The sequence below is a fragment of the Myodes glareolus genome, chromosome 10 (assembly GCF_982192425.1).
Source record: "Myodes glareolus chromosome 10, mMyoGla1.1, whole genome shotgun sequence".
NCBI lineage: Eukaryota > Metazoa > Chordata > Mammalia > Rodentia > Cricetidae > Myodes > Myodes glareolus.
In genome coordinates, this window is record NC_142035.1 from 26,047,005 (window position 1) to 26,074,835 (window position 27,831).

Here is a 27,831-nt window from a genome sequence, read left to right on the forward strand (position 1 = left end):
TCTACTTCCATCCAGCTGCCCTATCAGCACCTCTATTGGCTCCAACCTGGTGTCAGTCAGCTGATTACTCTGCCCTACATGGAATAAAAGCCTTCAAACTAGGATAAACTGGCCTAGGATCTACTGCTAGGCATGTATCCCAGAACACTGAAACATGCTCATGTAAAGATGCACACAAAGTTCACAGCAGGATTATTCCAAGCAGCCAAGGGATGAAGAGACTGTGGTCTAGCCATACAACACACGGTTTAGCATTTAAAAAGAATGTTACACACAACATGGATGAACTTTGAAAGTGCCATGGAAAAGTAAACGCAGTTAGGTAAGAAAAGCCACATGTCATACATTCTCTTTATATGAAATGAGGAAAGGTAAAGCCTCAGAGACACAGAAAATCAGTGGCTGCCAGAGACTAGGAGGAGCAAAGCCTGGGAGTGATATGAAAGGTTCTTTGTAGGTTGATGAAAATGTTCTGGAATTACACAGTGATCCTCTAAATACGCCAGACCCCACAAACTGTGAACTTTAAAAGGGCTCAGTGTTAAAAGCACTCACTGCTCCCGCGGAGGATCTGGCTTTGCTTCCCTGAACCCACAAGGTGGCTCACAACCACCTGGAGCTCCAGTTCCAGTCATCTCTTCTGGTTTCCCCAGGCACCAGGCATGCATACGGTGCACATACATGCACACAGGCAAACACATAAAATTTAAAAAGATCTTTTAATAAGGGGCGATTTTGTGGTATATGAATCATATCCATAGAGATAAAACTATAATACAAGTTAATACAGTGTGAGGCAGGCAATATATAAGGAAAACAGAATATTAAATGCCTATGAATGTACTCAATGGGCATTTTCCAAGTTCCATTAAAATATTCCCAAGAGTAGATTTCTGTAATGAGATATGTGCCTGCTCCTCAATTCTGACCCAGCCAGACGAATTCTATCCTGTAACTTTATAGGGTGGTCTAATCCAGGGCAGAAGACAAACTCCTGGCCTCCTTTCCTTATAGCCAGAAGTCTTACTCTGCAGATTCAGGAAACACTGTTGTGCTTACCAGACCTGGGCAGCACCTGTACAATTGAGGAAGAGCCATTCATGACAGTAAGAGGGAGGGGAAAAGCCCTGGAACTGTAATATCTACAACTCTAACTTTCAAAGTAAACAGCTTCCTCAAGCCCCAGCCTGTTCACATAGCCACCGAGTCCACTAGCTAAGTTCCTCTCGGCATGACTTGCCTCAGAAGCTGATCCACCCCAAAATAGATCTATATGCCCCACCCAAAATGGTTGCAAAATAGCTTACGTGTATGAAGGCGTGGGGACAGTTCTGACTTCTGTGTGTAGTAACGTGCTTGGCAAAGACCAAATTCACATCTACCTGTGACTCCACATATACCTCTGCACAAACTTGTTTCTGTGTCTTCTCACTAAACATGCAGCTTTTTGTGTGCCTTTAAATCTGGCCTCTGCATACAGCACTCTCCATTTACACTATTTCTCTGTCTGTCTCACTGCAAGTTTCCACAAATGAAAGAAGCTCCACAAGGGTGGGACCCTGACCCTCTGACAACTATACACCTAGTTCCATGAACTGACTGGGCCCTCAAATATTTGCTGATTAAATAAAATACATACTAGAAACACATGTTGCTAACTTATAAACTCTTAAAACTCTGTACAGGGCTGGAACTTCCCAGTGCAATGCCATAAATATCACTTTATTGAACTCTCTATGGGCAAGAAGGGGTGTGACTTCCTGTCTTCCCATCAGCCTTGTTCTGAATGAGGCAAAGGATAAGACAGGCTCAACATTCCACCCTGGGATTTGTCCCCACTTCACTGATTCAGACTGAAGCCTGGGGCCACAGAAACCAGCTAAAGCTTTGAAACATTTTTCAGAACAAATCCTGGCTCTTGTGTAGGCTCAGCAAGGGCTCTACCAATGAGCCACACTCCCCCAAGCCATGAAATCTTTTTCCTGACTTCTGGGTTTATAAAAAAGAAAACTGTTTTAAAAAACAATTAAGTTAGCAATTTGCTAACAGAAGGGAATCCTGTCAGTTGATTAACCTGGCCCTGTTTAGAGAAAACCAACACCACATAGCTTAAGCAAGAGTTTTCCTCTGGTGGAGTCAAATGTCACAAGCTTGTTCTCTGGGTCTTTCTTGTCATTCACTAGCAGGATGAAATAAAATTTTATCTTCTGAGGAAGCAATATACAGGGCCACCGATGAAATTTCACCTTGGTTCTTATTCCTTGGCTAACAGAATTTGAGCTGAATTTCTCAGAGAAAAGCCAGTCCTTCCAAAACTTAATTCTATGGTTCCATAATAGAAGCCAGCAAATTGTGACCGACCCTCCAGGCACAGCTGTCACCTCAACCACTCTCACCCATAAAGAGACTTAATTCCAGTCAGCTTCGTGACAGCGAGTCTTCATCTATAAGGAGCTGTATGGCATGGGAAGGGGATGCAGACAGGTAGGGCCAGAGGTGTTTTTAAACAGCAGTACAGGTGCCACCTCCATTAAACTCACAGGACTACTCGGGAAAGTGTAGATTCCTGGGCATTGCCTAACCCTAAGGAATTGCACTCTTCGGGGGCGAAGCTCAGGAAACTGCATTTTAACATGCCTCCCCATCCACAACCTAAGATTTCCATGCACGGTGAAGTTTAAGAACCAATCGGATAAAAGCACTTTAGGAGAGATAACGAGTTTTGACAGGAAGGCAGGAGGAAAGGGCCTGGGGATGGAAGATGGGCACGAGGGGCCCTGGTACAGCAGCAAACAAGCGGGTTGCGTTATGGGGACAGCTGAGGGTGCATTTAAGGTCAGGGTTTGGGCTAAGAGGTGGTCCGAAGCGAGGGAGCGTCCGCAGACTGGTCAAGATGATGGGGATATGGAGAGAGCTGGGTCTGAACGTAAGAAGGAGGAGCGAAGGTAAAAATAACGGGGGATTCTCGGAATGAGACAAGGCCAGGAGGTGAAAATTGGGAAATAGGGGTGACAAGGGGGCGGGAACGAAAGCCGAAATGAGAACCGCGGAGACACTATTTGAGGTCTTCTTTCCAGGCGGCACCTCCCCTAAAACTCCAGGCCCTGACAAGCCTAGGTAGGAGCCAATGCTGGCGAAAGGGATTTTGTGAGGGGCCAACCCAGTGAAGGGTAACCCAAGCAGGGGTTCTGAAGGAGGCTGGGGACCAGGCATGGGGTGCCAGAAGGTCCTGGGCTATCCAGGGGGCCCTGCTCCAGCTCCGGTTCCCGGAGTCTCCTTCACTCACCATCGCCGCCGCCATCTTGGATCCACGTGTCGCCGTGATGACGTCAGCGGAAGTGGTGCTTCCGTGGATACGGACTGTAACTCCACAAGGGGGTCGCTTCGCTTCAGTTGCTTCTGTAGTCGCACTAGTGAGGAGGTAAAGGAGACTTAATTTCTCCTTGGAAAACTGGTCTTAACAGTGAGGTCTCTGAGCAGGTAAAGAGAGAATACGATGTAACTATTGGAGCCATATTAACTCCTGGCAGACAGCGCTCCTCCCCCTACTCCTTTTGCATTGTGGGTAATTGGGGTGTGTAGAAACAGGCGCGCTCTCTGGATGCCATTTTTACTATTGGCAGAAAGACCCGTTGCTAGGGTTACCCGAGACCTTAATTGTAAGACAGAAGACTTGGTAAACCCTCTCTGACAGCAGCTGGATTCCAAGTAATTTGTAATTATGTGCTTAGATATTTACTTGAATATTATATATCCTCTATTACTAATAAAGCTAATCGGCTGTAATCCCTATGAAGGTAGGACTGTCTTTCACATTACCCTGGCTTTTTGTCGTCTCTAAAATGGGACAGAGATTTCTAGATTACTTTCATAACTGATTTATGTTTAGTATTCACTGATACAATCGTACATAGGAGTATTCGATAAATAATTGTCACTATATGATCATGTACATTCCTTCACGCAGATGGTAGGTCCCTCAAAGAATACACTGTTAAATGAGTCTCTGAAAAGCAGCAATACTTAAGCGGAACGGCATCTTTTGCGAAGACATCTTTTGTTGTTTCAGAAAGTTAATATAGTCAACTTGTTATGCCTATGTTCCACTTCTGTAACCCCATCTACTTGCCTGCCAACTCCTCCATTTGGAAGCCCCCATTCCTGAACTGATCTCTTGAACCCCAACTTTAGGGAGAGACAGCCAGTGTCCACGAATTTTTTTTTTTTTAAAGAAGCTTGCTTTGATTACTTTGGCCATTATTATTACTTTGACCCATTATATTTGGGTCAGTGGTCTTTCTCCTCTCGTCTGTGGGATTAACATGCCCTGGTTAGTTTTCATTGTTAACTTGGCACAACCTAGAGAAGTGGGAACCTCAACTGGAGAATTTCCTCAGTTTGGCCTGTGGGCATGTCTGTGTGGCATTTTCTTGATTGCTAAATGATGACAAAATTATTTTATTTTATTGTTATTTTTTTCTGAGACAGGGTTTCTCTATGTGACAGCTCTGGCTGTCATGGAGCTCACTTTGTAGACCAGTCTGGCCTCAAAGTCAGAGATCTGCCGTCTCTGCTCCCCCAGTGCTGGGATTACAGGTGTGTGCCACCACCGCCTGGTTGGAAAGAGACATCTTTTGATGTGGATTTCTCCATTCTTAATGGAATGGAAATCACTTAACCATCTTAAGCTTTAGTTTCCAGTATTGGCTTAAAAAAGGCTGGCATGGGTGGGGCCTGCATTGGTAAGTTTTAGTCCAACCTGAGAGAAAGAGAGAGAGAGAGAGAGAGAGAGAGAGAGAGAGAGAGAGAGAGAGAGAAAGCCCCTCCAAAACAAACAAACAAAGAAACAAATAAACAAAAAAAAACAAAAAAAAACCCACTTAGCATTGCTGAATGCTACGGCTCTTGGTATTGTTCACAACAGTTGTTAAGTGTTTTAGTTGTCTCATTCTGCACCTTGGCAGGGAACAGTTGAATTCCGACCACCACTGTGGTCAACCACTACTTTGGTAGATTCTTTTGCATACATGTCTACTAACAACCTTTTCATCCTTGTATGAGCATGTAGCACGAATAACAAAAATGAGAGAGAGAAATTGGGGTTCAACCTGAAGGTCAGAAAAGCAAAGCAGTCAGCCAGTGGCTCTTACCTCTACCTCAGACCGAAATGGCAATCCTGAGCTGAGATGGGGCTCCTCCCGTTTTATGTTCCCCTCTAGTGCTGGGATTAAAGGCATGAACCACTACTGCCCAGTTTCTTTGGTTAACTAGTGTGGTTACTGGGATTAAAGGTGTGTGCCACCACTGCCTGCTCTATATGACTGACCAGTATGGCTGTTTTACTCTCTGATCTTCAGGCAAGCTTTATTTATTAAAATACAAATAAAATATCACTACATTCCCCCCTTTTGTCTAAAATAAAAAAGGCTATAACTAATATAAGAAAAACTATATACAATAACTGCCCAATTTATTTTCTATAATATTTTGCTTTCTGCATCAGGTAAACAAGGAAAAGTATAACTATATCTAGTTTTCAACTCCCTCAGAGACCCAAGAAGGAGATACTGTTAGCTGAGTAAGCAGGAAGTGCAAAAAAGTGACTTCCGAAAATTGTGAGAAATGCAGAAACAGCTGACTACCTGGACAGTCACCCAGAGTTTCTCTGCAACATTGGGGCATCCATCTTTGGCCTATAGGCCTAGAATATCTGACAGACTTTTCTATGAAGCAGGGTTTTTGAAGGACTGGCCTGCCTTGTCTGGGCAAGGTTTGGCATCAGTCTCTTTAGTGTCCTGCTTGTCCCATTAGGACATCCCATATCACAGCATACCATCAGCAGTTGAGGCAAGGGCACTTTCTTGCCCAGTGGCTTACTTTTGCCACAAAGAAAGCAAACTCCATGTGGAGTTTCTTTGATGCCCATCATCTTCTCTGAAGTAGATTGGTGCTGCCAGGAGCAGACATGTCTCATTGTCATAAAGAAAAGAACCTATGTTATTAAAACATCTTAAATGGCATATTTTGTAGTGTTTGAAGAGGACCTGTCTATCTAAAATATATCTTTGACCTTGAAAACATACCTTGGAGCTGGAGAGATGACTCAACCATTATGGGCACTGGCTGTTCTTCCGTAGGTCCTGAGTTCAATTCCCCACAACTATATGGTGGCTCACAACCATCTGTGATGAGATCTAGTGCCCTCTTCTGGCCTGCAGGCATATATGCAGGCAGAACACTATATATGTAATAAATGAATAAATCTTTAAAAAAAGAAAGAAAGCATACTAATGTGACTACAAGTTCAATTATAATAGGTAATTAGCTACTAACCTGCATTTTCTTATTATTCTAGACAGTTGGTAATAATAACTTTCAAGGAAGAGAAATTTGCATTACATTGTTAAATGAGTTGTATAGGTACAACACCTTGAAAAGATTAGAAACATGTACAGTCTGTTTTAAGAAAATTAATCTCAATTTTGTATTAATATACAAAATTTGTATACAATATACAAAAGTCCAATCCAATGTAAAACATTTAAAACTAGTGCTTGCTTTCTAAAAGTAGATTCAATAATCTACCTTTTTATCTTATCGTATCTATATCATCCCTTTTTTCCCCAAAGTAGATTCTACCCTTTTATCCTACCATATCTGTAGCTCCCTGTATCTCTATCTCTGTTCGAATTTCCTGCCTGACTTTACTCTGCTAAGCCATTGGCAGAAATCAATAAATTCATCAACCAATAAAAACAACACATGTATAGAAGGACATCCCACATCATGAGCAACTGGTTCACCCATCAAAAGGTGAACATTTTCCCCTCTTGTTGAATATGGTGGTCAAGTTACTTGCTTTGACCAATAGAATGAAGTATGAGTGTCTTCCAGTTCTGCATCTAGGCCTTAAGAGGCTTGGCAGCTTCTTCCACCCCAGGGTATAAATAAAACTAGGTGTCCTGCTGGAGAGCCCTATAAAGTGACAGGTGCACTTTGTTCCTAGAGGCATTCTAGAAGTTCCACCTGACATTACACATGTGAATGAAATTAGTTTGGACAGCATAAACCCAGCTGAACTACTAATTAGATAGAGAGTTATGTGAATAACTTATTGACACTGGGTAGAGCAAAAGAACTACGTGGTTGAACCTAGTTGATTTAGTTTTGGGGATGGCTTATTACGAAGGCTGAAACACACACCAGTAAATGATTGTACCTGTCACAACCATCCCAAATAGCAGATACATTCCCAGAGGGCAGGGAGCTAGAGAAACAGGAAGGATTTAGCAGTTTTGCAGTAACTCTGAATTGCAAACTTGTGATCAGTTCTACTGTGGCTTAAATCTTGGAAATCTCTTACCGCTATGTCTGCTTAAGGAAGAATACTGATGGAGCTGGAAGGATGGCTCAGCAGTTAAGAGCTGAAGATCAGGGTTCAAGTCTTGGCACCTACATAGCTGCTCACAATTGTTTATAACTCCAGTTTCTAGGGGATCTGATGCCCTCTTACGGCCTCTGCAGGCTCCAGGCATGCAAATGGTGCACAGCCATACATGCAGCAAACACCCATGCAAACCATGTAAAAGAATATATTTATATAAATAAATAAATATATTTGAAGCAGCATTTCTCTGTGTTCTCTTGGAACTCACTCTGTAGACCAGGTTGGCATCAAACTCAGAGATCCACCTGCCTCTGCCTCCTGAGTTCTGAGATTAAACGTGAGTGCCACCATTGCCCAGCTCCAATGTTATCAGTTTTTAAACATCTTTATTACATATATTTAGTGTGTGTGTGTGTGTGTGTGTGTGTGTTTAAGTGTGCACATATGACTACATGCCTTGCTGTGCATACAGAATTTAGAGGATAACTTTCAGTACCTGATCCTGTCCTTCTACAATGTGGGACCCAGGGATTGAACTCAGATCTTGAGGCTTGTCTGCATGTGTCTTTACTCACTAAGCCATCTGGTATGCCCAGTATTGTTGATTCTATTTCACAGCATGTAGTGTCTATTGCCGTTACACTGTAACCACAAAATATATGATAGTTGGAAATTCTCAGCTTCTTTGACATAGTTGCTCAAGTTCCTGATGAGTCGAGAAAGGAGAGGTCTTTATTATTTCAGTCATCTTTGTTGTTTTCTATGCTAAAACAGTTCCCCAATTGCACAGTCTCCACCTCAGCTCCCCTAGTGCTGGGATTACAGGCATGTGCCACCACGCCTAGCATTCTCCTTCGTATCACTCATGAAGATGAACAAATTCTAAACCTGTACTGATGTTGGAACTCATCTGTAAAGGGTATGACATCAAGCAAGTTTCTCTCATGAGAAGTTGAAGCTTTCTCAGTGAGGAATCTGGGAAGACGCATCTTTTAGAGGGGTGGTTCTTAACCTTCCTAACACTGCAACCCTTTAATAAGTTCCTCATGTCATGGTGACCCCCAACCATAAAATTATTTTCATTGCTAATTCACAACTGTGATTTTGCTACTGTTATGAACTGTAATGTAAATATTTGTTTTCTGATGGTCTAAGGTGACCCTGTGAAAGGGTTGCTTCACCCCTCAAAGAATTGTGGCCCACAGGTTGAGAACCACTGCCTTAGAGCCTGTGTATACAGAAGAGGGGAGCTGGGTTCAAAAGGAGCACTGCCCCCAAAGGGTGTTCATACCACGGCACTTTGAGCATTCTGGAAACACTAGCTTCTGAGGCTTCTGCAATTTAAAATATACATACTACTTACATCCCAGGCACCTCATGTGTACCAGGGCAGAAGAAAGTTCAGTCTACTCTTAGGGAGAGTAAAAGCCAGGGGTGGAAGAGCCCAGGCTGGTGCAGTGTCAGTACTCCAGACTCCACTCAGGGATTCAGTCTCCACCCAGCTTTATCATCCTTCTGGTTCTTTCATATTCCTCAAAGTCTAGTGTGGCAACTAAAGAAAACTAATATAGACAAAAGGCAGAAGAGGAGGGGTAAAAAATAAGGGACAAAGACCCTGTAGCGGTCGACACGGAGAAAAGGCTACTGGGGTCCAGCAGTTAGGATGCTCCCTGTGGCTCTGACTCACAGCTCACAATCACCTGGAGCTCTAGTTCCAGGGCACCTGATGCCCTCTTCTGGCCTTTGTGGGCACTGCATACACACACACACACACACACACACACACACACACACACACATACACACACACACACACACACAAATCTTTAGTATCTATTTTTTAGCCCAGGGCATACACCCTTAGTCTCAGCACTTGAGAGGCTAAGTCAGGCAGATCTCTGTGAGTTTCAGGCCAGCCTGGTCTACACAGTGGGTTGTGGGCCATCCAGGGCTACAGAGAGAGACCTGGTCTCAAAACAACAACAATAAGCAGCAGTAGTTGTGCTTTCTCTTCGGGGCCACCAGCTCACAAATAATGACAGGGAGACATATTATTCATTATGAAAACTTGGCCTTAGCTTAGGCTTTTCCCCAACTAACTCTTACAACTTACTCAACCCATATTTTTTTAATGTACATTCTGCCATGTGGCTCGGTTACCTCTACTCTGTACTGTATGCCTGACCTCTTCAGTGTCTTCCTGACATCTCACATGCACCTTAATCCCTTCCTCTCTCTCTCCCTGGAAATCCCGCCTGTCTCTCCTACTGTTGGCAATTCAGCTCTTTATGAAACCAATCACAGTGACACCTTTTCACACAGTGTAAACAAATATTCCTCAACAAACAACAACAACAATAATAATTCGAGGTTGCAATATAATTACATCATTTCCCCCTTCCCTTTCCTTCCTCTAAGCCTTCCCATATAGTCCATTTGCTCTCAATCAAATTTGTGGTCTCTTTTCCTTTAATTGTTGTTACATGCGTGTGTTTGTCTATGTTCCTAAATATATAAAGACAGCTGTTCAGTCCATACAATGTTACTGTGTACATGTTTTCAGGGCTGACTCTTTGAGCTGGATAACCATTGGTGTGCTCTTCCCTGGGAAGACTGTTTCTCCCACTTTTAGCATTCCTAAGTTGCCTTTAGTTCTTTAAAACTAAATGTTTTTTAAAAATTTATTTAACTTTATGTGAATTGGTGTGAAGGTATCAGGTTCCCTAGAACTGGAGTTACAGACAGTTGTGAGCTGCCATGTGGGTGCTGAGAATCGAACCCAGATCCTCTGGAAGAAGTGCCAGTGCTCTTATCTGCTGAGCCATCTCTCCAGTCCTAAAATTAAATCTTTAAAAATAAAAAAGGACTGGAGAGATGACTTCATCATTAAGAGCATATTCTGCTCTTTCAGATGACCCAAGTTTGATTCTCAACACAAATGTTCGGTGGCTCACAACTGCCTGCTAACTCCAGTTCCAGGGGACCCAATGCCTGTGATCTGTACAGGCAGATCACCCAAACTCACATGCAGATGCCCACACACTGACACAGACACAGACACAGACACAGACACAGACACAGACACAGACACAGACACAGACACAGACACAGACACAGACACAGACACATACCTGTGATTAAAAATAAACCTGTACACGAAGAACACGAAGACGACTTCTGAAGCCAGATGGAGTGGTGCATGCTTGTAATCCTAAAACTCAAGATGAATGGCAAAGAAGTTCACTAGTTTGGACTCTGTACTGCATCTGTACTGCAGAGGAGCCTCAGCTGTCTCCTATCTCCAGGGTGAGCATGAGAGTGGGCCTCCTGAAAATGACTTCATATACTTAGTATCGTTGGCCAGAATTTTTTAAAATTTACTTTATTGGTGTTTTGCCTGCACGTATGTCTGTGTGAGAGTGTTGGATCCCCTGGAACTGGAGTTACAGACAGTTGTGAGCTGCCATATGGATGCTGGGGATTGAGCCCAGGTCCTCTAGAAGAGCAGCCAGTGTTCTTAACCACTGAGCCATTTCTCATTAATTTCATGTCTTTGTTTTGCTTTGAGAGGGAGAATTAGTATGACCTTTATTCTATGTGATTACGTGGCCCTGAAAAATATTTTTTTTTCTAGAAGAGGCAGACAGGACATGGAGACAACCACTGGTCACTACAAACCCTTAAAAGGAAGGGAGCACAGAGTGACAATTGATAGAGCCTCATGTCTCAATATACTCTGGTGGGGACAGACACGTGAAAAAATTGAGGCCCCAGGTGGGGGATATGGAGGTAGAGCCCTTCCAAATCGCGGGATAAGATGAACCACGTGCTGTTCCTGCATCCAAGCTCAGTGGCACCAGGTTGAAGTAGGCCACCCGTGCCTTCCCTTCCTTCTGCCACCTGCTAGGGATGAATGTTAACTGTTTTTCTACAGAATGGCTAACAAGAAACGTGTCCCCATATTTTGTGGTTAGTTTAATAGATTGTTTTCTTTTGAGACAGGGTTTCTCTATGTAGCCAGGAACTCTATGCCAGGTAAACTGTACTGGACTGGCCTTGAACTCACAAAGATCTGCCTGCCTCTGTCTCCCAAGTGCAGTCAGTCTAGACTTGTTTCTGTTGTTGTTGTTTTATTTTCTAAGACAGAGTTTCTCTGTGTAACAGCCCTAGCGTGCTCCACCACCACCCAGCAGATTTAATTTTTTAATGTCAGTACTATGATTTGAATGTGTCCTCCAAAGCTCATGTGTTGAAAACTTAGTCTCCAAATACAACAGTGTTTAAAGACCTGACATTTTGTTGGGCGGTGGTGGCTTCCTGCCCCTACCTCCCGCACACCTTCTTCACTAGTGCCGTTCCGGTTCTGTGGGATAATACAAAAGACCCTTGCTGTATGCAGGCCCCTCAGCCTCAGAAGTCTCTGCCTCTAGGGCTTTTTATTTTTTAATATGGAGTGCTCGTAAGTTTGTGTGCCATCCTTGCACAGGGGCCGTGCTAAGCTCTGTATTGTTCCAATCTTATTCATGTTGCTGAAGTGAGAATTCTGCCCCTAGAACTCCTAAGAAATGGATTCCTGTTCTTTATAAATTACTCAGCCTCAGTAATTCTATTAGAGCAATACCAAATGGACTGAAGCCAATTTAAGTATAGAGTACTGGTGCATAGAACAGAGGTCCATGTAACTTTCCATCCTACACTTGGTTTTCCCCATTGTTAATACCTTGCCTGGGTGATCCATTTGTGGAAGTAAATGAACCAGCAGTAGTGATGTATTAGCAATTCAAGTCTTTACATTACCTCAGGGTCTCCTTTTCCTTTTCCTCTTAGTTTTTTTTTTCTTTTTTTTTAAGATAGGGTCTTACTATGCCGCTTTGGCTGTCCTGGAACTCATTCTGTAGACCAGGAAGGCCTTGAATTCACAGAGACTCACCTGCCTCTGCCTCCCAAGTGCTGGGATTAAAGGTTTGCTCCTCTACACCTAGCTTTGGGTCCACTCTTTGTGTCATACTTTCAGTGAGTTTTGACAGCGGCTTCTTGGTAAGTAGTATCATTCAGAATAGTTCACTGCCCTAAAATCCACCTGTGTTCTTTCTATTCTTCCTTGATCCCTTTTCTCAAATTCTTAGCAACCACTGGTTACTGTCTCTGAGGTTTTCTGTTTTTAGAGTGTCATGTAGCTGAGATCTGTAGAATATGCCCTTTACGACTGGTTCTTTCCCCACCCTGTTGTGCTGGGGGTGGGACCTAGGACCTTGTGTATGCCAGAAAAGGCCTTACTACTCAGATCCACAGAACCAACTTGGCTTCTCCCAGGAACTAAATGAAATTCCCTTCTCTCTTTTCTTGACTTAATACCTGATTTCTTTTAAGTGTTAATAATCTGTTATAGAGTTTCCTCAATCTCTTTGAAAGGCCATCTGCTTGCTTTGGTAATAACAAAGGAAGCTACTTGGACTGTCCTGTGTGAATTCCTGTATGGACACACATCTTCATCTCATATGCAAAACACCAGGAGACCCAACTGATGACTCATACAGTTCAGAGATGGTTTAGTTTTATAGAAGAAATGTTGGGTCATCTTCCCCAGTGACTGTGGTATCCTGAGTTCCTGCAGCATTGAGCGACTGTGTCCTTAGTCAGGTTTGGTGTCGTCAGCATTTGGAGTCTTAGTCATTCTAAGTGTGCTCTTATCATTTTAATTTTCATCTCTCCAGTGACACATGATATGGGACATCTTTCTCATGCTTATCCGTTGTCTGTGTGCCTTTTATGAGGTGCCTTTTCCAACCTTGCTCATTTTAAAGTCAAGTTGTTTTCTTATGAATGAGTCAAGAGTACTCTTTGTATGTTTTAGATACTAATCTTCCATTAGATAATTATTTTGAGAACATATTCTTCAAGCTTAGGATTTTTCTCTCTCCCTTCTTGACTTTTGCCCAGGCTGGCCTGACATTTGCTATGCAGACCAAGCTGGCCTGGAATTCATATCAGTCCTCCTCCCTTGGTCTTGCAAGTGCTGGAGTTACAGGGATTAGAACTTATTACTGCATAGACAAGGTCAATGAGTCAGTTCCTTCTTTCCTACTTTTTAAAAAATATTTATTTATTTGTTATGTATACAATATTTTCTCTGCATGTATGCCTGCAGGCCAGAAGAGGGCACCAGACCCCATTACAGATGGCTGTGAGCCACCATGTGGTTGCTGGGAATTGAACTCAGGACCTTTGGAAGAGCAGGCAATGCTCTTAACCACTGAGTCATCTTCTCCAGCCCTTTCCTACTTTTTAAAATCTAACACTGGCTCATCCCTCTGATCACAGAAAAGACAGATGAAAGCATGGAGACAGATACAATACTGAAAGCATAGTCTGTGAAAGAAAAATTTATTCTGACATGGGAGGGTTGCTGGAGCCAGGAACTTGAGGTTGGCCTGAGCAGCACAGTCAGTGAGACTTTGCCAAAAAAAAAAAAAAAAAAAAGAAAAAAAAAAGAAGGGGGTTGAGTAAAGGGCTTGTTGTGTAAGCCTGACAGACTGTATTAATCTGAGTTCAGATCCTCAGAACCCACATAAAGAGCTGGGCATGAGCCAGGCATGGTGGTCATGCCTCTAATCCCAGGGAAGCAGAGGCAGACAAATCTCTGTGAGTTTGACGCCAGCGTGGTCTACATAGTGAGACCCTGTCCCATACCCTCCCCCCTGAAAAAGTAGCTGGGTAGTACAAGCCCAGCACCTCTGTAAGTGGAAGCAGACAGCACCCCTGTAAGTGGAAGCAGAGGCTGTGGAAGCTCACAGGGCTGCTAGTCTGGCTCACACAGATGGAAACATCAAGACACCCTGTCTTAAATAAGGTGAAAGGTCAAAGGTGAGGACTTGCACTTGAGGTTTTCTCCTGACCTCTGTATGTATTCTGTCGTGGTCTGCCCCACCCACCCACCCACCCACACACACACACACACACACACACACACATTTTTTAAAGGATTTTATTTTATAAGTATATACATTTTGCTGCATGTTGATGTTGTTCTTGAGGAGGCCAGAAGAGGGCATCCAATTTCTTGGAACTGGAGTTACAGATGGTTGTGCCTGGGAACCTAACCAGGTCCTCCACAGAGCTGTAAGTGCTCTTAACTATCTGTCTAGCACCTCCTCCCCCGTAGTGGGTTTTGGCTAACTGTACTTCATTACAACTAAAAACTGGCATTGGAGCTGGGCAGTGGTGGCATATGCCTTTATTCCCAGCACTTGGTAGGCAGAGGCAGGTGGATCTCTGTGAGTTCAAGGCCAGCCTGGTCTACAAAAACTAGTTCCAGGACAGGCTCCAAAGCTACAGAGAATTTCTGTCTTGGAAAACAAAAAAACAAAGCAAAACAAAACAAAAAACTGGCATTGGGAAGATGGCTCAGCACATAAAGGTGGTTTCAACCCTGGAACCCACACGGTGGAAGGAGAGGACCAGCTCCTACAGTTGTCCTCTGACTTCCACTTGAGTGCTGTGGCAATGCCAACCCCCTGCAATAAGTAATAAATAAGTTTAAAAATTAGAAGCTGGTCAACTGTGGTAGCATTCACCTATAATTCAGGCCCTCAGGAGGCAGAGGCAGGAGGATCAGGAATTTGAGACTAGCTTGAGCTACATAGTGAGACCCTGTCTCAAAAAATAATAATTAAAAATTTTGCAAAGGACAAATTATTAAGAAAATGAAGCCAGGCCAGGCGGTGGTGGCGCACACTTTTAATCCCAGCACTTGGGAGGCAGAGGCAGGAGAATCTCTGAGTTTGAGATCAGCCTGGTCTACAGAGTGAGTTCCAGGATAGCCAAGGCTACACAGAGAAACCCTTTCTCAAAAAGGAAAAAGAAAAAGGAAAAAGAAAAGAAAAAAGGAAAAAGGAAAGAAAGAAAAAGGAAAAGGAAAAAAGAAAAGAAAAGTGGAGCCGGGGCGAGCCTGTCTCAGTCACCTCAGTCAGCCATTACAGTAATATCCATGCAACAAAGAAACCCCAGGAAGCAAAAGTTGGGATAATTATGTCTCCTTCCCATGTCTGAGGACCAGCCGGGGTTCAGTCAGCCTGGACTGGGCTCAGCTGGGTTTGGTGCTGCCCTGAAGGCTGGTCCAGGTCTGCCCCTCTTGTCACTCCATGTCCTCAGGCCACATTCCAATCAGGGACGCAGCTGGAGGAAGATCAGAAGCTGCGTTCTAAACTTCTGTTTCCTTTGCTTTGGCTAATGTTCCACTGGTCAGAACAAGTCTTGTGGCCAAGTTCAACATCGGTGGGACAGGGATGGGTGCTCTCCCCATGGATTATTGAATGGAAATAGAATAAATTTCTATTGCAAGGTTGTAAATAAGACCTTGGGCTTTGCTTTCAGACTCCAAAGTATGTATTCCAAACCACAAAGCAAGAGAGCAATCAATTAGGTTAGAGACCAGGTAAGTTATAGTGAGTGTATGTGTGATTATAAATATGAGAAACACATGTAAGCATATGATGCTGGGTTTAGATTTTGTCCATGGTTGCCGTTTTATAACTCTCTCCTCAAGTCAGGCCATAAAAGCTAAACTATGTCTTCTCTAAGTAGGCCATGGCAAACTTATTCCCCCCACCCACCCACCTTTTTGTCTGGGAGCTCGCCATAAAGACTGTGGTGGTATAGTATGTGATAAGGGCCTCCTCAGTGCAGTGAGATCCTAACCATAGGAAAGTCACAGAGAGAGGACTAGAAAAAAGAATTAAGATAGGCCTTGCTGGGTTTTCCCACCCAGTTTATTAGCAATCACGCCTAGGCAATAAAGGCTCCATAAAACGCCGAAGGACAGGGTTCAGAGAGCTTCCAGATAGCTGGCTATGTGGCAACTTCTATGTAGTGGCAGGTCTAAAGAGGACATGAAGTGCCACGTGGCTCCTTTCCCACTGTGCGTTTTGTCGTCTTCTCCTTTGTTGTATTCTTTATGATAAAACAGTAAAACTCCACTCTCTTCCTGAGTTCTCTGAGCAGCTTGAGCAAAGTAATGGAACCTAAGGAGGGAGCCATGGGGCGTCTGGCTTATAGGCAGCCAGTGAACCTGACTAAAGCAATCTACAACCTCCATCTGGCATCTAGTGTGGAAGACAGGAAGTCGTGGGGACTGAGCCCCCAACCTGTAGGATCTGACAGTACCTCCTACCAGTTAGGGTTGGAATTGAGTTGGAAGAAACTCAACTGAGTTGGTCCTAGTGGCTGACCCTTGCTGGGGGGCAGCTGTTAAATGATCTTTGCACTTTCAGGGTCACAGAAATGTTGATTGTAGCATGAAAATGGGGAGAAGAGTCACCTTGTTTCTCTCCTGAGAATGGAAATTGAAACCCAGCTAGCCTTAGCCTCCTCTGTTCTGAGATCCAGGTCTTAAGGTTAGACCTATGAGCTACTGAGGGATGCAGACTGACTTCAGTAAGTTCAGGGTTTTGTGTGACCCTAGGGATGCTATGATGTAGATGCAGTGATACAGAAGAGTCACTGCACTCTGTCCCATTGTCACGGTCCCGTCTTTCCCCCACGACTAAAGCTGACTGCCGAGAACTTTCAGCTGGGGTGATGTGCAGAAAGGCTACCACCTCGTTCCTTCTACTTCCTGTCAGGTCTCCCTCCTGGCCACCAAGAGCATCCTTTATGAAGTATCAGGTCTTATTATCAGTAGTCTCACCTTCAGACCCAAGACCATCGTAGTAATCATGATGGCTGCGTGGCCATGGAAAGTGGCCAGCATCCCTGAGGGAGATCTAGCTTATATGCTAGTATGGCTCAACAGGATAGAAGTCATCTGTGGTGTCCCGACAGACCCAGCTTCTGGAAGGCAAAACCATACAGTATCCAGGCCCCAGTTTGGGAGGCAGAGTAATGGCCCCTGAAAAAGATGTGCATGTGTGAATCTCTGGCAGCTGAGAAAAATATTGCCTTGGCAAAGGGGACTTTGTAAATATGGTTAAGGATCATGAAGAGGAAGGATTATTCTGGCTTATTTAGGTGAGTCCAGTGTCCTTTAGAGGATGCAGTAGATGAAGATGCGGGGAGACCAGAAGATGAAAGTAGAGCTTGGGGTGGTGTGCAGAAACATGAGTCAAAGTTGAAGGCAGCCTCTGGAAGCCAGAAAAGGCAAGGAAGGAATCCCCCTCCCCCGAATTTCCAGGAGCAGCCAAATCCCGTCAGCCCATTTGGCATTCATGGCTTCCCCACTGTGCGATCCAATGGTAACCATGTGCTGTTTGAAGCCACCCATTCTTGTGGGGATTTTTTACAGAAACAAAGGGAAGCTGGTAGAGCCAGTATATATTCCAGGAGGGTTAGAAAACCTGGAGCATTGCTTCTAATATTTCCCTTTCTTATGCATAGGTGTATGTGTGTGTGTGTGTGTGTGTGGAGGTGCACATATGTGTGCATGTGTGTAGAGGTGAGATGCCATCTGTCTCCTTTGAGATGAGTCTTTCTCTGATCTGGAGCTCACCAATCAGGCTAGACTACCTGGATACTGAGCCCCAGGCAGCCTCTGGTCTCCACCCCTGCACAGGGTTTGCAAATGTATACCACCACACCCAGCATTTTTACATGAGTTCTGGAGGTTGCTCAGGTCCCTGTGCTTGCAGGACAAACATTTTATGGACTGAGCCATCTCCCCACCTAGATTCTCTCTTTTTTTTCACACTTCTGGTCTCTGGGAAGGTCCTTCTTCTTTTTTATATGTCAGACAGCAAGAAGGCAAAAAGACATTTGGGAAAAGAGAAGCTGACCTTTGAGAAAAGCCTTTGACATTCATATCTTTATTTAAATACTATTTTAAGCTTCCCATTTAAACCATAGCTATAGCTTGAATTCAATCATCTCAGGCAAATAACAAATACCAGCTTGGGGGCCCTGAGAATGGCGGATTGCAGACGACTAGAGTCAAGAAGAGGTTGTGAAGTCCACCCCCCACTCGACAGCTGGACAGTCTGGGGCTGGAGCGTGTAAAGCGGGGGTGGTGTCTGGAGATGGGCCCAGAGGTTAAGCACGTCACAGGCACTCCGGGGCTTGGCTCTGCTCATGTCCTGCCCATTAAGGCTGCTGCTGATACTGGCTCTCAGTGGCCGTGTAGAAGTCATCCAGCACACTTTGGATGTATTCGAAGGTGGGCCGTTCCTCTGGTCGGTTCTTCCAGCACCGGGTCATGATACTATAGAGCTCTTCTGGGCAGTGCTCCGGTCGAGGCATCCGGTACCCATGCTCTAGTGCCCGGATCACCTCTGGGTTTGACATGCCTGAGAAAGAGGTGTGGAATTTAGTGTGTGTGGGGGGAGTGGCAAATGGAGCTGCCATTACCATCTGAAAATATGGGGAAGATACAGAAACTAGGCCTTGATAGCTGTGCACTTGCTGAGTGCACAGCCACCAAGTCATACAGACCTCATACGAGGCAGAACATTAACCGACCTATTTCCACCACTCTTGGTTGTCATTTTATCTATTGTCTGTCTGTCTGTCTATCATTTATCTTTATTTTATGTGCATTGGCATTTTGCCTGCATATATGTCTGTATGAAGGTATCAGATCCTCTGGGACTGGAGTCACAGACAGTTGTGAGCTGCCATGTGGGTGCTGGAATTGAATCTGGATGCTCTAGAAGAGCAGCCAGTCTTCTAAAGGGCTGAGCCATCTCCCCAGCCCCTATCTTTATTTATTTTTGAGACAAGGTCTCCCAATGTAGCTCTAATCCTGGAACTCACTATGTAGACCAGAAAGCCTCAAACTCACTGAGATCTACCTGCCTCTGCCTCTGTTAGCATTAAAGGTATGCACATCCATGGCTGTTTTGTTAATTACAGTCTCAGGCATCTGAATGGATGTAGGTTATATAATCTTCTGCCTGGATTTTACTATATACCCACAAAACAAGTGGCCAGACTCAAGGTCGCTCTAAATAGGATCATTTCCTTATTCTACTTAAGTTTATATTTGTTATCTATAAATACAACCATGAAATATTTACGATCACCAACCTTATTTTTATTTTTAGTTTTATTTTTTAACTTGGGGGATTGCTGAAGAGATGGTTCAATGATTAAAAACAGATTAAGAACCAAAGAAACCTTAAACATCTTACCTGGATGTCTATATATCCCCCCTAGCGAATCAACTCAAATGTCTGAAGCTCCTTCAGTGCCAGCACAGCCATCCTTTCCTATCTTTGCTTCTTTTGAAATGTGACCCAGTTCATCAGCTCATCTCTGCGGCCAGTGTCACCACCTTGTACCCAGCTGCCTGGTGACACCTTGTTCACATACTCTCATCCATTCGCATAAACCAAAGCCTGTGCCCTTCACATTTATTTATTTTTATTTTGTGTGTATATATATGTGCATCTATACACCATATATATGCTGGTGTCCCTTGGAGGCCAGAAAAAGACACCAGATCCCATGGAACTGGAGTGGTATATGGTTGTGAGCTGCCACCTGAGTACTGAGAACTGGACCCAATCCTCTGCAAGAGTAGTAAGTACTTTTAATCTTTGATCCATCTTTCCACTCTCAATCATACACCCCTTGAAGATAAAAATCATTTGGGTGTGGTGGTGTACACCTTTAATTCCAGCACTTGGAAGGCAGATGTAGATGGGTCTCCAAGGCCAGCCTGGTTTACATAGCAAGTTCCATACCAGCCAGGTCTACATAGTAAGATCCTGTCTCAAAAACAACAACAACAAAAATCATTTGACTTCCTTTCAGTTGTCTGCCATCTCAAGACTTCGTAGATACTTCAGTGAGCACATACATTCTTCACCATATCCAGGCCCTGCCAGTTCCGGCCTCCCCAGATCTCATCTACTTCCTGCTCAAAGAGTTGAGCTCTGATTGCTTAGGTGCAATAGGGTGTGCAAAAAAAGAGATAGCCAACAAATCCTTACATGCAGGCTGAGGAATGGTGGATGGTGGTACCTCTGATGGACATGGGAAAGGGGAAGAGAAGTTGGGGGACAATCAAGAGCTGAGTTTAATAGACAAGCTGACAAGATGGACCATGACCAGACTGGGCTCTAGACAAACCCCTAAACTCATGTCCCTTTCCCTACCTGGGTAAGGGATCCGGCCATAGGTGACAATTTCCATCAGCAAGATACCAAAGGACCAGACGTCTGACTTGATGGTGAAGGAACCAAAGTTGATGGCTTCAGGAGCTGTCCACTTGATGGGGAACTTGGCTCCTGTGGGGTTGGGCAGAGCAGAATCAGGGTGAGTCTGGGGAGCACTGAGGGCTGGGGCCCTGCTAGGGTGAGAGGAGTCAGGACAGGGACTCCTGCTGCCCCCTGCAAACAGCGATGTCCCTGCAATGTGCCACCCAGATCCGTGGTATCAAGATATATTTGTCTCGAGGATGCACAGCTGAAGCAAGGGGGAACGGGCAGAGGGAGATAATGCAGGTGCTGGCTCTGGCCTCCATTTAGTTGACCCCTTGTGAATTATAACTCTGAGAAGTGGAGTCCTAGAGGTCTTTGGGGATGGAGGAACTTCAGGGGGGCCTGAGTCCAGGCCACAGCTGATATCTCAGCCCACCTCCCCAGTCATGGGGTGCAGGAGAGGATTTCAGCTGCTGCCTGAGGTTTGCCCTCCCCTACTCCTCCCTCCTTCCCCCTAGAACGGGTTTGGTTAACTGTTTGTGGTATTTGTCTGCATTATAGTCCGACTGGTGAACATGGTCTGTAACCGCCCTTTGATTTATGATTATTCTCCAATAAACCCGCTGTGAGGCAAAAACCAGAAGTCAAAATTGCCTTGACCACTTAGCACAATTAACACTCAGTTCAGCAACTTCCCACCATGGCTTCTTTATTGTTTCCTCTGGTGACTAAATCAGACTTGTAGCTCACTGCTCTGGCTTAGCATCATGAGGGAGGACAGCATATCATCAGACTGGGAATGAGCTCAATATCCAAAGGGGGATGTATATTGTATATTCGTATATTCTCTCTCTCTCTCTCTCTCTGGCTTTTTGAGACAGGGTTTCTCTGTGTAACTTTGGAGCCTGTCCTACAGCTTGTTCTGTAGACCACGCTGGCCTCCCATTCACAGAGCTCTGTCTGCCTCTGCCTCCGAGTGCTGGAATTAAAGACATGTACTGCCCAGCTCATTCATTCAATTAAAAAAAAAAGATTTATTGGGGGCTGGAGAGATGGCTCAGTAGTTAAGAACACTGGCTTCTCCTCCAGAGGTCCTGAGTTCAGTTCCCAGCAACCACATGGTAGCTCACAACCATCTGTAGTGAGATCTGGCGCCCTTCTCTGGCATGTGGGCATACATGGAGGCAGAATGTTGTATAAATAATAAATAAATAAATCTAAAAAAAAAAGGATTTATTTATTATGTATACAGTGTTCTGCCTGCATGCCAGAAGAGGGCACCAGATCTCATTATAGGGTTGTGAGGCACTGTGTGGTTCCTGGGAACTGAACTCAGTGCTTCTGGAAGAGCAGCCTGTCTCTCCAGCCTCCAGTCATTCGTTTGATGAGACAGGCTCTCATGTAAACAGGCTGGCCTCAGTTCACTACAGAGACTAGAGAGGATGAACTTGAACTCTTGATCCTCCTGCCTCCACCTCCCTATCGCCTCGGTTGGAGGCATGTGCCACCATGCCCACCTTTGCAACTATTTCTGTGCCATCACGATGTGGAAAATCACGGTGCTGGAGCTCATGGCCCCGCTCTTAAGCACTCTCTGCTGCCACCTGCCGTCCATGTCCCATCATGGCTGGCAGAGCACAGGCTGAATGCTGAGGGGCAGGACCAGCAGCTGCCAAACAGCAGGGCTGTGGGGTGGAAAAAGCTAGAAATCTTCAAGCAATTCCATCATTAAGACTTCAGCAGCATCTGTCTTCATGGCCAAAGTGGTCCCATAGGCCGAGGCCACCATCCCTAATGACTTAATATCAGCAAGGCACACATCACCCTAAGCACCCACGAGCATGGGAGCCTTTCAGAGCTGGACATAAACCTGACTGGCTTTATCACGAAAGCAGCAGCATCAGGGGAAGGAAGTGGCTTATCCAGGACTCAGGGATACAACTGAGGTCACTCAGCCCCAGACTCTTGCTGCAGTCCAAACTGCCATGTTGACGCTAATGGCTCTTAGGGTTGCGTCCTGCCCGGAGAAAGGGCCCGTATCACTGCCAGCACCAGTGACTGAGGTCTTCCCCCTGTGCATGAGGCTAATCTGAATTAATGCTCCCTATCTTTGTAACTCCTCCACAGACATAAGGCAAACGGTCCGTTTGTGGTCCTGATTCAATTACAAATTAAAGCTGACTTTGGATTTGGAGCATGGCTCTCTTCTTCTCTAAACTCACACGTTTGTTAAAGGAAAAACCAAAATCTCTGTCTCAGGTCAGAAGAACTACCTGGTATGGGACAGAAGAAAATACAATTTATGGAACTATAATATTGCCATTAATCTCATCATCCTTTGATTTCTATTTGATTCTTTGATACTTTTTATTAAGGTATAAATATTATCTCAAAACTTATAAGATATATATTTAAACTTTCTGTCACGATATTAATGGTCATATAGAGTACTAACGAATTCCAGAAATAAGCTTCATTTAGCTTCCTATATGTAATTTTAGACTTGAGTCTGATCTAGGTAGGTAACTAGGAACTAGGTTTGTGTACCTGAATGTAATTAACAGATTGTAATCCTGCAACCTTTTGGAGATCTGCTGCATATGACATTGAAAATGTTAAAGTTTTCTGCAGTGAACCATGACCATTCCCTGGCAGAGGCCTTTGAGATCTCCAGGAAGATGATGGGGCCCTGCAATGATGAATCCACGTAGATTGTGATAACACCACTAAGCTAACAAACACCACCCAAAGATCAGCTTTAGACAAAAAACTGCCCAGGACAACTTCAAAGCACTTAGTTAAGATGGTCTAGCCTCACAGACTACTCCAGTCAGGACTTTAAATAAGTCTTGTACTTTCCCATCACACCGAGACTGGACAGCAGCTAGCTCTCCCAGGGTTAGAACTTTATCTCATTTTTCAGGGTCCCCTAAAGATGTTCTTGCCCCCAGACACCAGGAAACAATTTTAAGAACACAATGCCCACATTCCCAAGAGATGGAGTGAGTGTTTTTGGTCATTTGGTGGGTTATGGATGTTTATCATCATTTAGGGGGGTTAGTTGCAAGCTGTTATTTGTCATGGTCAGGAAGGAAACTAAGCAAAGGAGCTTAGATTCAGGGATATCTTTTTGGAAGATACATAAAAGGGGGCATATAAGAATGATAGGATAAAAGGGTAGATTAGTGAATATACTTTTAAACTAAAAAGCAACTATTAATCTCTATTATTTTACATTCGTATGGATTTTTGTCTACTGATACAAATTTAAGATTATTTTTGTTAGAAAATACTTTATACATGTTTCTACTCTTGTTTAAGGAATTTTGTACATTGATACATAGGCTACAAATTTAAGGTTATTTTTGTTTTAGCATACTGTATATTTGTTTATACTCTTGTTTAAGATATTATACCTATGTAGTTCATTTAAAAATGTAAAGTTCTAGTCCTTGAAAGCTACTACTATAAACTATTTAGGACAATTGAGAAATGCAGGTTAGTAGTTAGTCATCTATAACAATTAAATTTCAAAGTCAGACATATATTTTTGATAGTTTTCAAACACTTCAGAAATCTACAGAATATGACATTTAAGATGTTTTAGTAATGGGGCTGTAGAGATGGCTCAGCGGTTAAGAGCACTGGCTGCTCTTCCAGAGGACCTGGGTTCAATTCCAGGCTCATTGCCATCTGTAATGAGATCTGGCGCCCTCTTCTGGTCTGCAGGCATATGTGCAGGCAGAACACCGTATATATGATAAGTAATTTTTTAAAAAAAATGTTTTAGTAACATAAGTCTTTTTATGACAGTGAGATCTGTCTGTTCCTGGCAGCACTAATCTATTTCAGAGAGGATGATGGGCATCAAAGAACCTTCATATGGAGTTTGCTGGACAAGAAACTGTCCTTGTCTTAACTACTGACACTGTACTGCTGTCTAAATTAGACAAACAGGACACAAAAGAAAACAATTGTTGAACTTTTCCCAGACAAGGTAGTACAGTCCTTCTCAAAATTTCTGCTTCTCAGAGAAGTCTGTCAGATATTCTAGGCCTGTAGGCTGAAAATGGATGCCCCAGTGTTGCAGAGGAGACTTGGGTGACTGCCCAGGCAGTCAGCTGTTTCTGTCATTTCTGTAGCTTTGTAAGTTGTTTGCTCTGCACTTCCTGTCTACTCAGGTAATACTATATCCTCCTTGGGTCTCTGAGGGGTTGAAGACTAGATAGGTATATCATTTTCTTTGTTACCAAATTTGGTAAAAATATTTACATAAGAGATGTAAAGTTTATAAGGTTGAGTGACATAGTTGTTTATCTAAGAAAATGTTTTAAGGTCTAAAAGGATATTTTTAGGATGGTAATAGAAGTTATGATAGAAAATGGTTTAGGGATAAAACTTAGGACTCATTAAGATAGGATAGAGAACAGAAAAATTTCTGTGAATTCGCTAAATGCAAATGGACTGGGCACTGTAAATGTAATTCTTACCTGATAATTGTTTATTTATTTATTTATCTATCTATTTATTTTCAATACAGAGTTTCTCTGTGAATCAGTCTGGCTGACCTGGAACTTGCTCTGTAGACCAGGCTGGCCTTAAACTCACAGAGATCCACCTGCCTCTGCCTCCTGAGTGCTGGATTGGCTTTTAAAAAATATTTATTAATTTTATGTGCATTGATATTTTGCCTGCATGCGGGTCTGTGTGAGGGTGCCAGATTCCCTGGGACTGGAGTTACAGACAGTTGTGAACTGCCATGTGGGTGCTGGGAATTGAAGCCAGGTCCTCTGGAAGAACAGCCAGTGCTCTTCACCGCTGAGCCGTTTCTCCACCCCCAACTGTTCTCATTGTATACAGTTTTGCTATGTTAGAGTTAAAGCCTTTCCTTTTTATTTAGACAGTCTGGGGCTATTTAGGAGGAACAATACGAGCTTCACAAATGACTTTTGCCTGGTTTTGGATTCCCTGCCTGTGGAGCCTCCTGGCGTCTGCTCTGTTTAGACTCACTACTTTCGTTTGGATGTCACATCTCCCCTTTAGCTGCAGGTGGCACTGGAGTGTGATGTGACGGGGTGGGGTGTGTGTGTGTGGAACCTATGGCCTTCGGTGTTAGTCAGACCTGTGCTCCTGTGTGCCCTCTCCAGCCCCCGTGCCCTCTCCAGCCCCCGTGCCCTCTCCAGCCCCTGTGCCCTCTCCAGCCCCTGGTGTGGGTTTTTTCACTGCTGCACAATGCCAAACTCTGTGGGTGACACAGTTGATATGCTCGCCCTGTCTGCGGACATTTAGATTGCTCTGTTTTTGTCTCCTGCGCATAAAGTTACTCTCGCCTCTCACGCTATCTGTATTTGCCAAAGCCGTCACTTCAATCTGATCTGAAATGTTCCTCTTCAAGTCTGTGTGCCATTAATGTTGTCATCCTGACAGGCTCTGGAATCACCTAGAAGAAGAGCCCTTGATGTGTCTGCGAGGGACTTCCTACATAGGGTTAATTGAGGTGCCAAGACCCATCCTGCCTGTGGGCAGACCATTCCATGGGTTATGGACCACATAAAAAAAGCGAACTGAACACCAGCATCTGTCTGTCAATGTGACCAGTTCTATACTCTGCCTGACCCAGCAGGATGGACTGTGCTCTCTAACTCTAAGCCAGCTGAAGCCTTGCTGAAGGAGCCTTTGCTGGGTGTTCTGCCAACTACTGCACTGCCAAGAAGGAGCCAGCCACGCCTGATGCAAGAGTTAGCCTAGGCCAGATCTTTGCCCTTTCCGCTCTCTCTTCCAGGTGTCCACTACCATGTCTCACAGCCCTTCCAGGAGAGCAGTATTTCCTACCTTCCCGAGCTGTGTACTCATTGTCCTCAATGACTCGTGCCAGGCCGAAGTCAGCAATTTTACACACCAGGGAGGCGGAGACCAAGATGTTGGCAGCCCGGAGGTCTCGGTGGATGTAGTTCCTCTGCTCAATGAAGGCCATGCCCTCTGAGATCTGCACCAGGAAGAGACAGCGTCACTCTCACATGCTTAATTCTGGTAAAAAATTCGAAAGAAATCTTTTTTTTTTCCAACATAATATTTTTTATCGATTGAGGTTTCATATAATGCACTCTGATCACACACACTTCCCAGTCCTCCCAGGTCCACCCCACCCTTGTAACCTCCCAGAAAGAAAGAAGAAAAAATAAAAGGAAAAATAAACCCAAGTCTATTTTGTATTGCCCATGTACTCACTGTAGCATGGTCAAACTCCCAGCGGCCAGCCCCTTATAGAAAACCGCATCCTTCCCCACCCTCACCCCTGCCAGGAGGCATCAGCTGTGAGGAGCTACACTTCAGCATCCTAACATAATTTTTAAGAGTTTCCTTCAATGGCTTCCTATCTAGACTATTTCTTTTGGGGGGAGGGGACAGCAGGGCTGGGGAAGAGGTTGTCACGGAAGCCTTTTATGTTCCTTTCTCAACTGTGAGTCTGCAGTCATCAAAACCACTGCAAAAGTAGCTTCCTTGTTCTTTACAGTCAGTGACAACATGGATCATGAACTTCCACATGGTTTCTGGCACTAGCATGGACGGCAGACATTCACATGCCTCTGTCGTCAGCATGGCCTGTGGACCTCAGCATGGTCTCCAGTGGCAGTGCAGACCATGGAAATCAACATAGACTTTGGCTGCCACACAGACCACAGACACCATCATGCCCCTTGGTGGCCCCACAGGCCATGGACATCAACTTGACTTCAGGTGACAGCACAGACCACAGCCGTCTACATGGCCTTTGGTGGTAACATGTGTTGTAGGAGGCCACTTTTTCATTTCCTGGCTGCCCAGACTCCTGAAATAATCATGTAAAAACTATATTATTTAAATCACTGCTTGGCCAATCACCTAAGCATATTGCTAGCTAGCTCTTATATCTTTGGTTAACCCATTTTTATTATTTCATATTTTACTATGAGGCTCATGGTTTATTGGCAAGTTTCCGGTGTGTCTGTCCCTGGCTGCGGCTACATGGCTGCTCCTTGACTCCACCTACTCTCTCTCTCTATCTCTTCCAGCCTGGTTATATTCTGTTAAGCCATTGGCTAAAAGCAGCTTCTTTACTAACCAATAAAAGCAACGTATACACAGAAGGACTTCCCACACCAAACGTAGACACAGACTCAATATACCCTCCAGGGGCAGCACAACTCATGGACATCAACACAGCCTCAGCTGTAGCACGGCCCACAGACATCAACATGGCTTAGGCGGCAGCCAAGACCAAGGGTATGCACATGCCCTTCCATGGTAACACAGACCACGGGCATCAGTACAGCC

The 27,831-nt window shown here is 44.3% G+C and overlaps 2 protein-coding genes and 1 pseudogene across 3 annotated transcripts in view; all 3 read right to left on the reverse strand.

Annotated features, from left to right (window-relative positions):
• Tm9sf4 (transmembrane 9 superfamily member 4) overlaps positions 1-3,461 on the reverse strand; it is a 43,413-nt gene extending 39,952 nt beyond the window's left edge. The window contains exon 1 of one of the 2 annotated variants that reach the window (XM_048445564.3): positions 3,287-3,461. In XM_048445564.3, coding sequence (XP_048301521.1) covers positions 3,287-3,301 — 15 coding nt within the window. In that variant the 5' untranslated portion in view covers positions 3,302-3,461. The remainder of the gene's footprint in view (positions 1-3,286) is intronic. The other variant, XM_048445565.3, reaches the window with a different exon arrangement.
• An 8,368-nt stretch (positions 3,462-11,829) lies between these two features.
• On the reverse strand, positions 11,830-11,929 carry LOC125407806 (U6 spliceosomal RNA; annotated as a pseudogene).
• A 6,238-nt stretch (positions 11,930-18,167) lies between these two features.
• The window catches only part of Hck (HCK proto-oncogene, Src family tyrosine kinase), a 42,057-nt gene continuing 32,393 nt past the window's right edge, over positions 18,168-27,831 (reverse strand). Inside the window, exons 11-13 of the mRNA XM_087911103.1 lie at positions 26,350-26,503; positions 20,473-20,604; positions 18,168-18,660 (exon numbers count right to left, since the gene is read on the reverse strand). Of these exons, the coding sequence (XP_087767229.1) occupies positions 18,458-18,660; positions 20,473-20,604; positions 26,350-26,503 (489 nt within the window). The 3' untranslated portion in view covers positions 18,168-18,457. The remainder of the gene's footprint in view (positions 18,661-20,472; positions 20,605-26,349; positions 26,504-27,831) is intronic.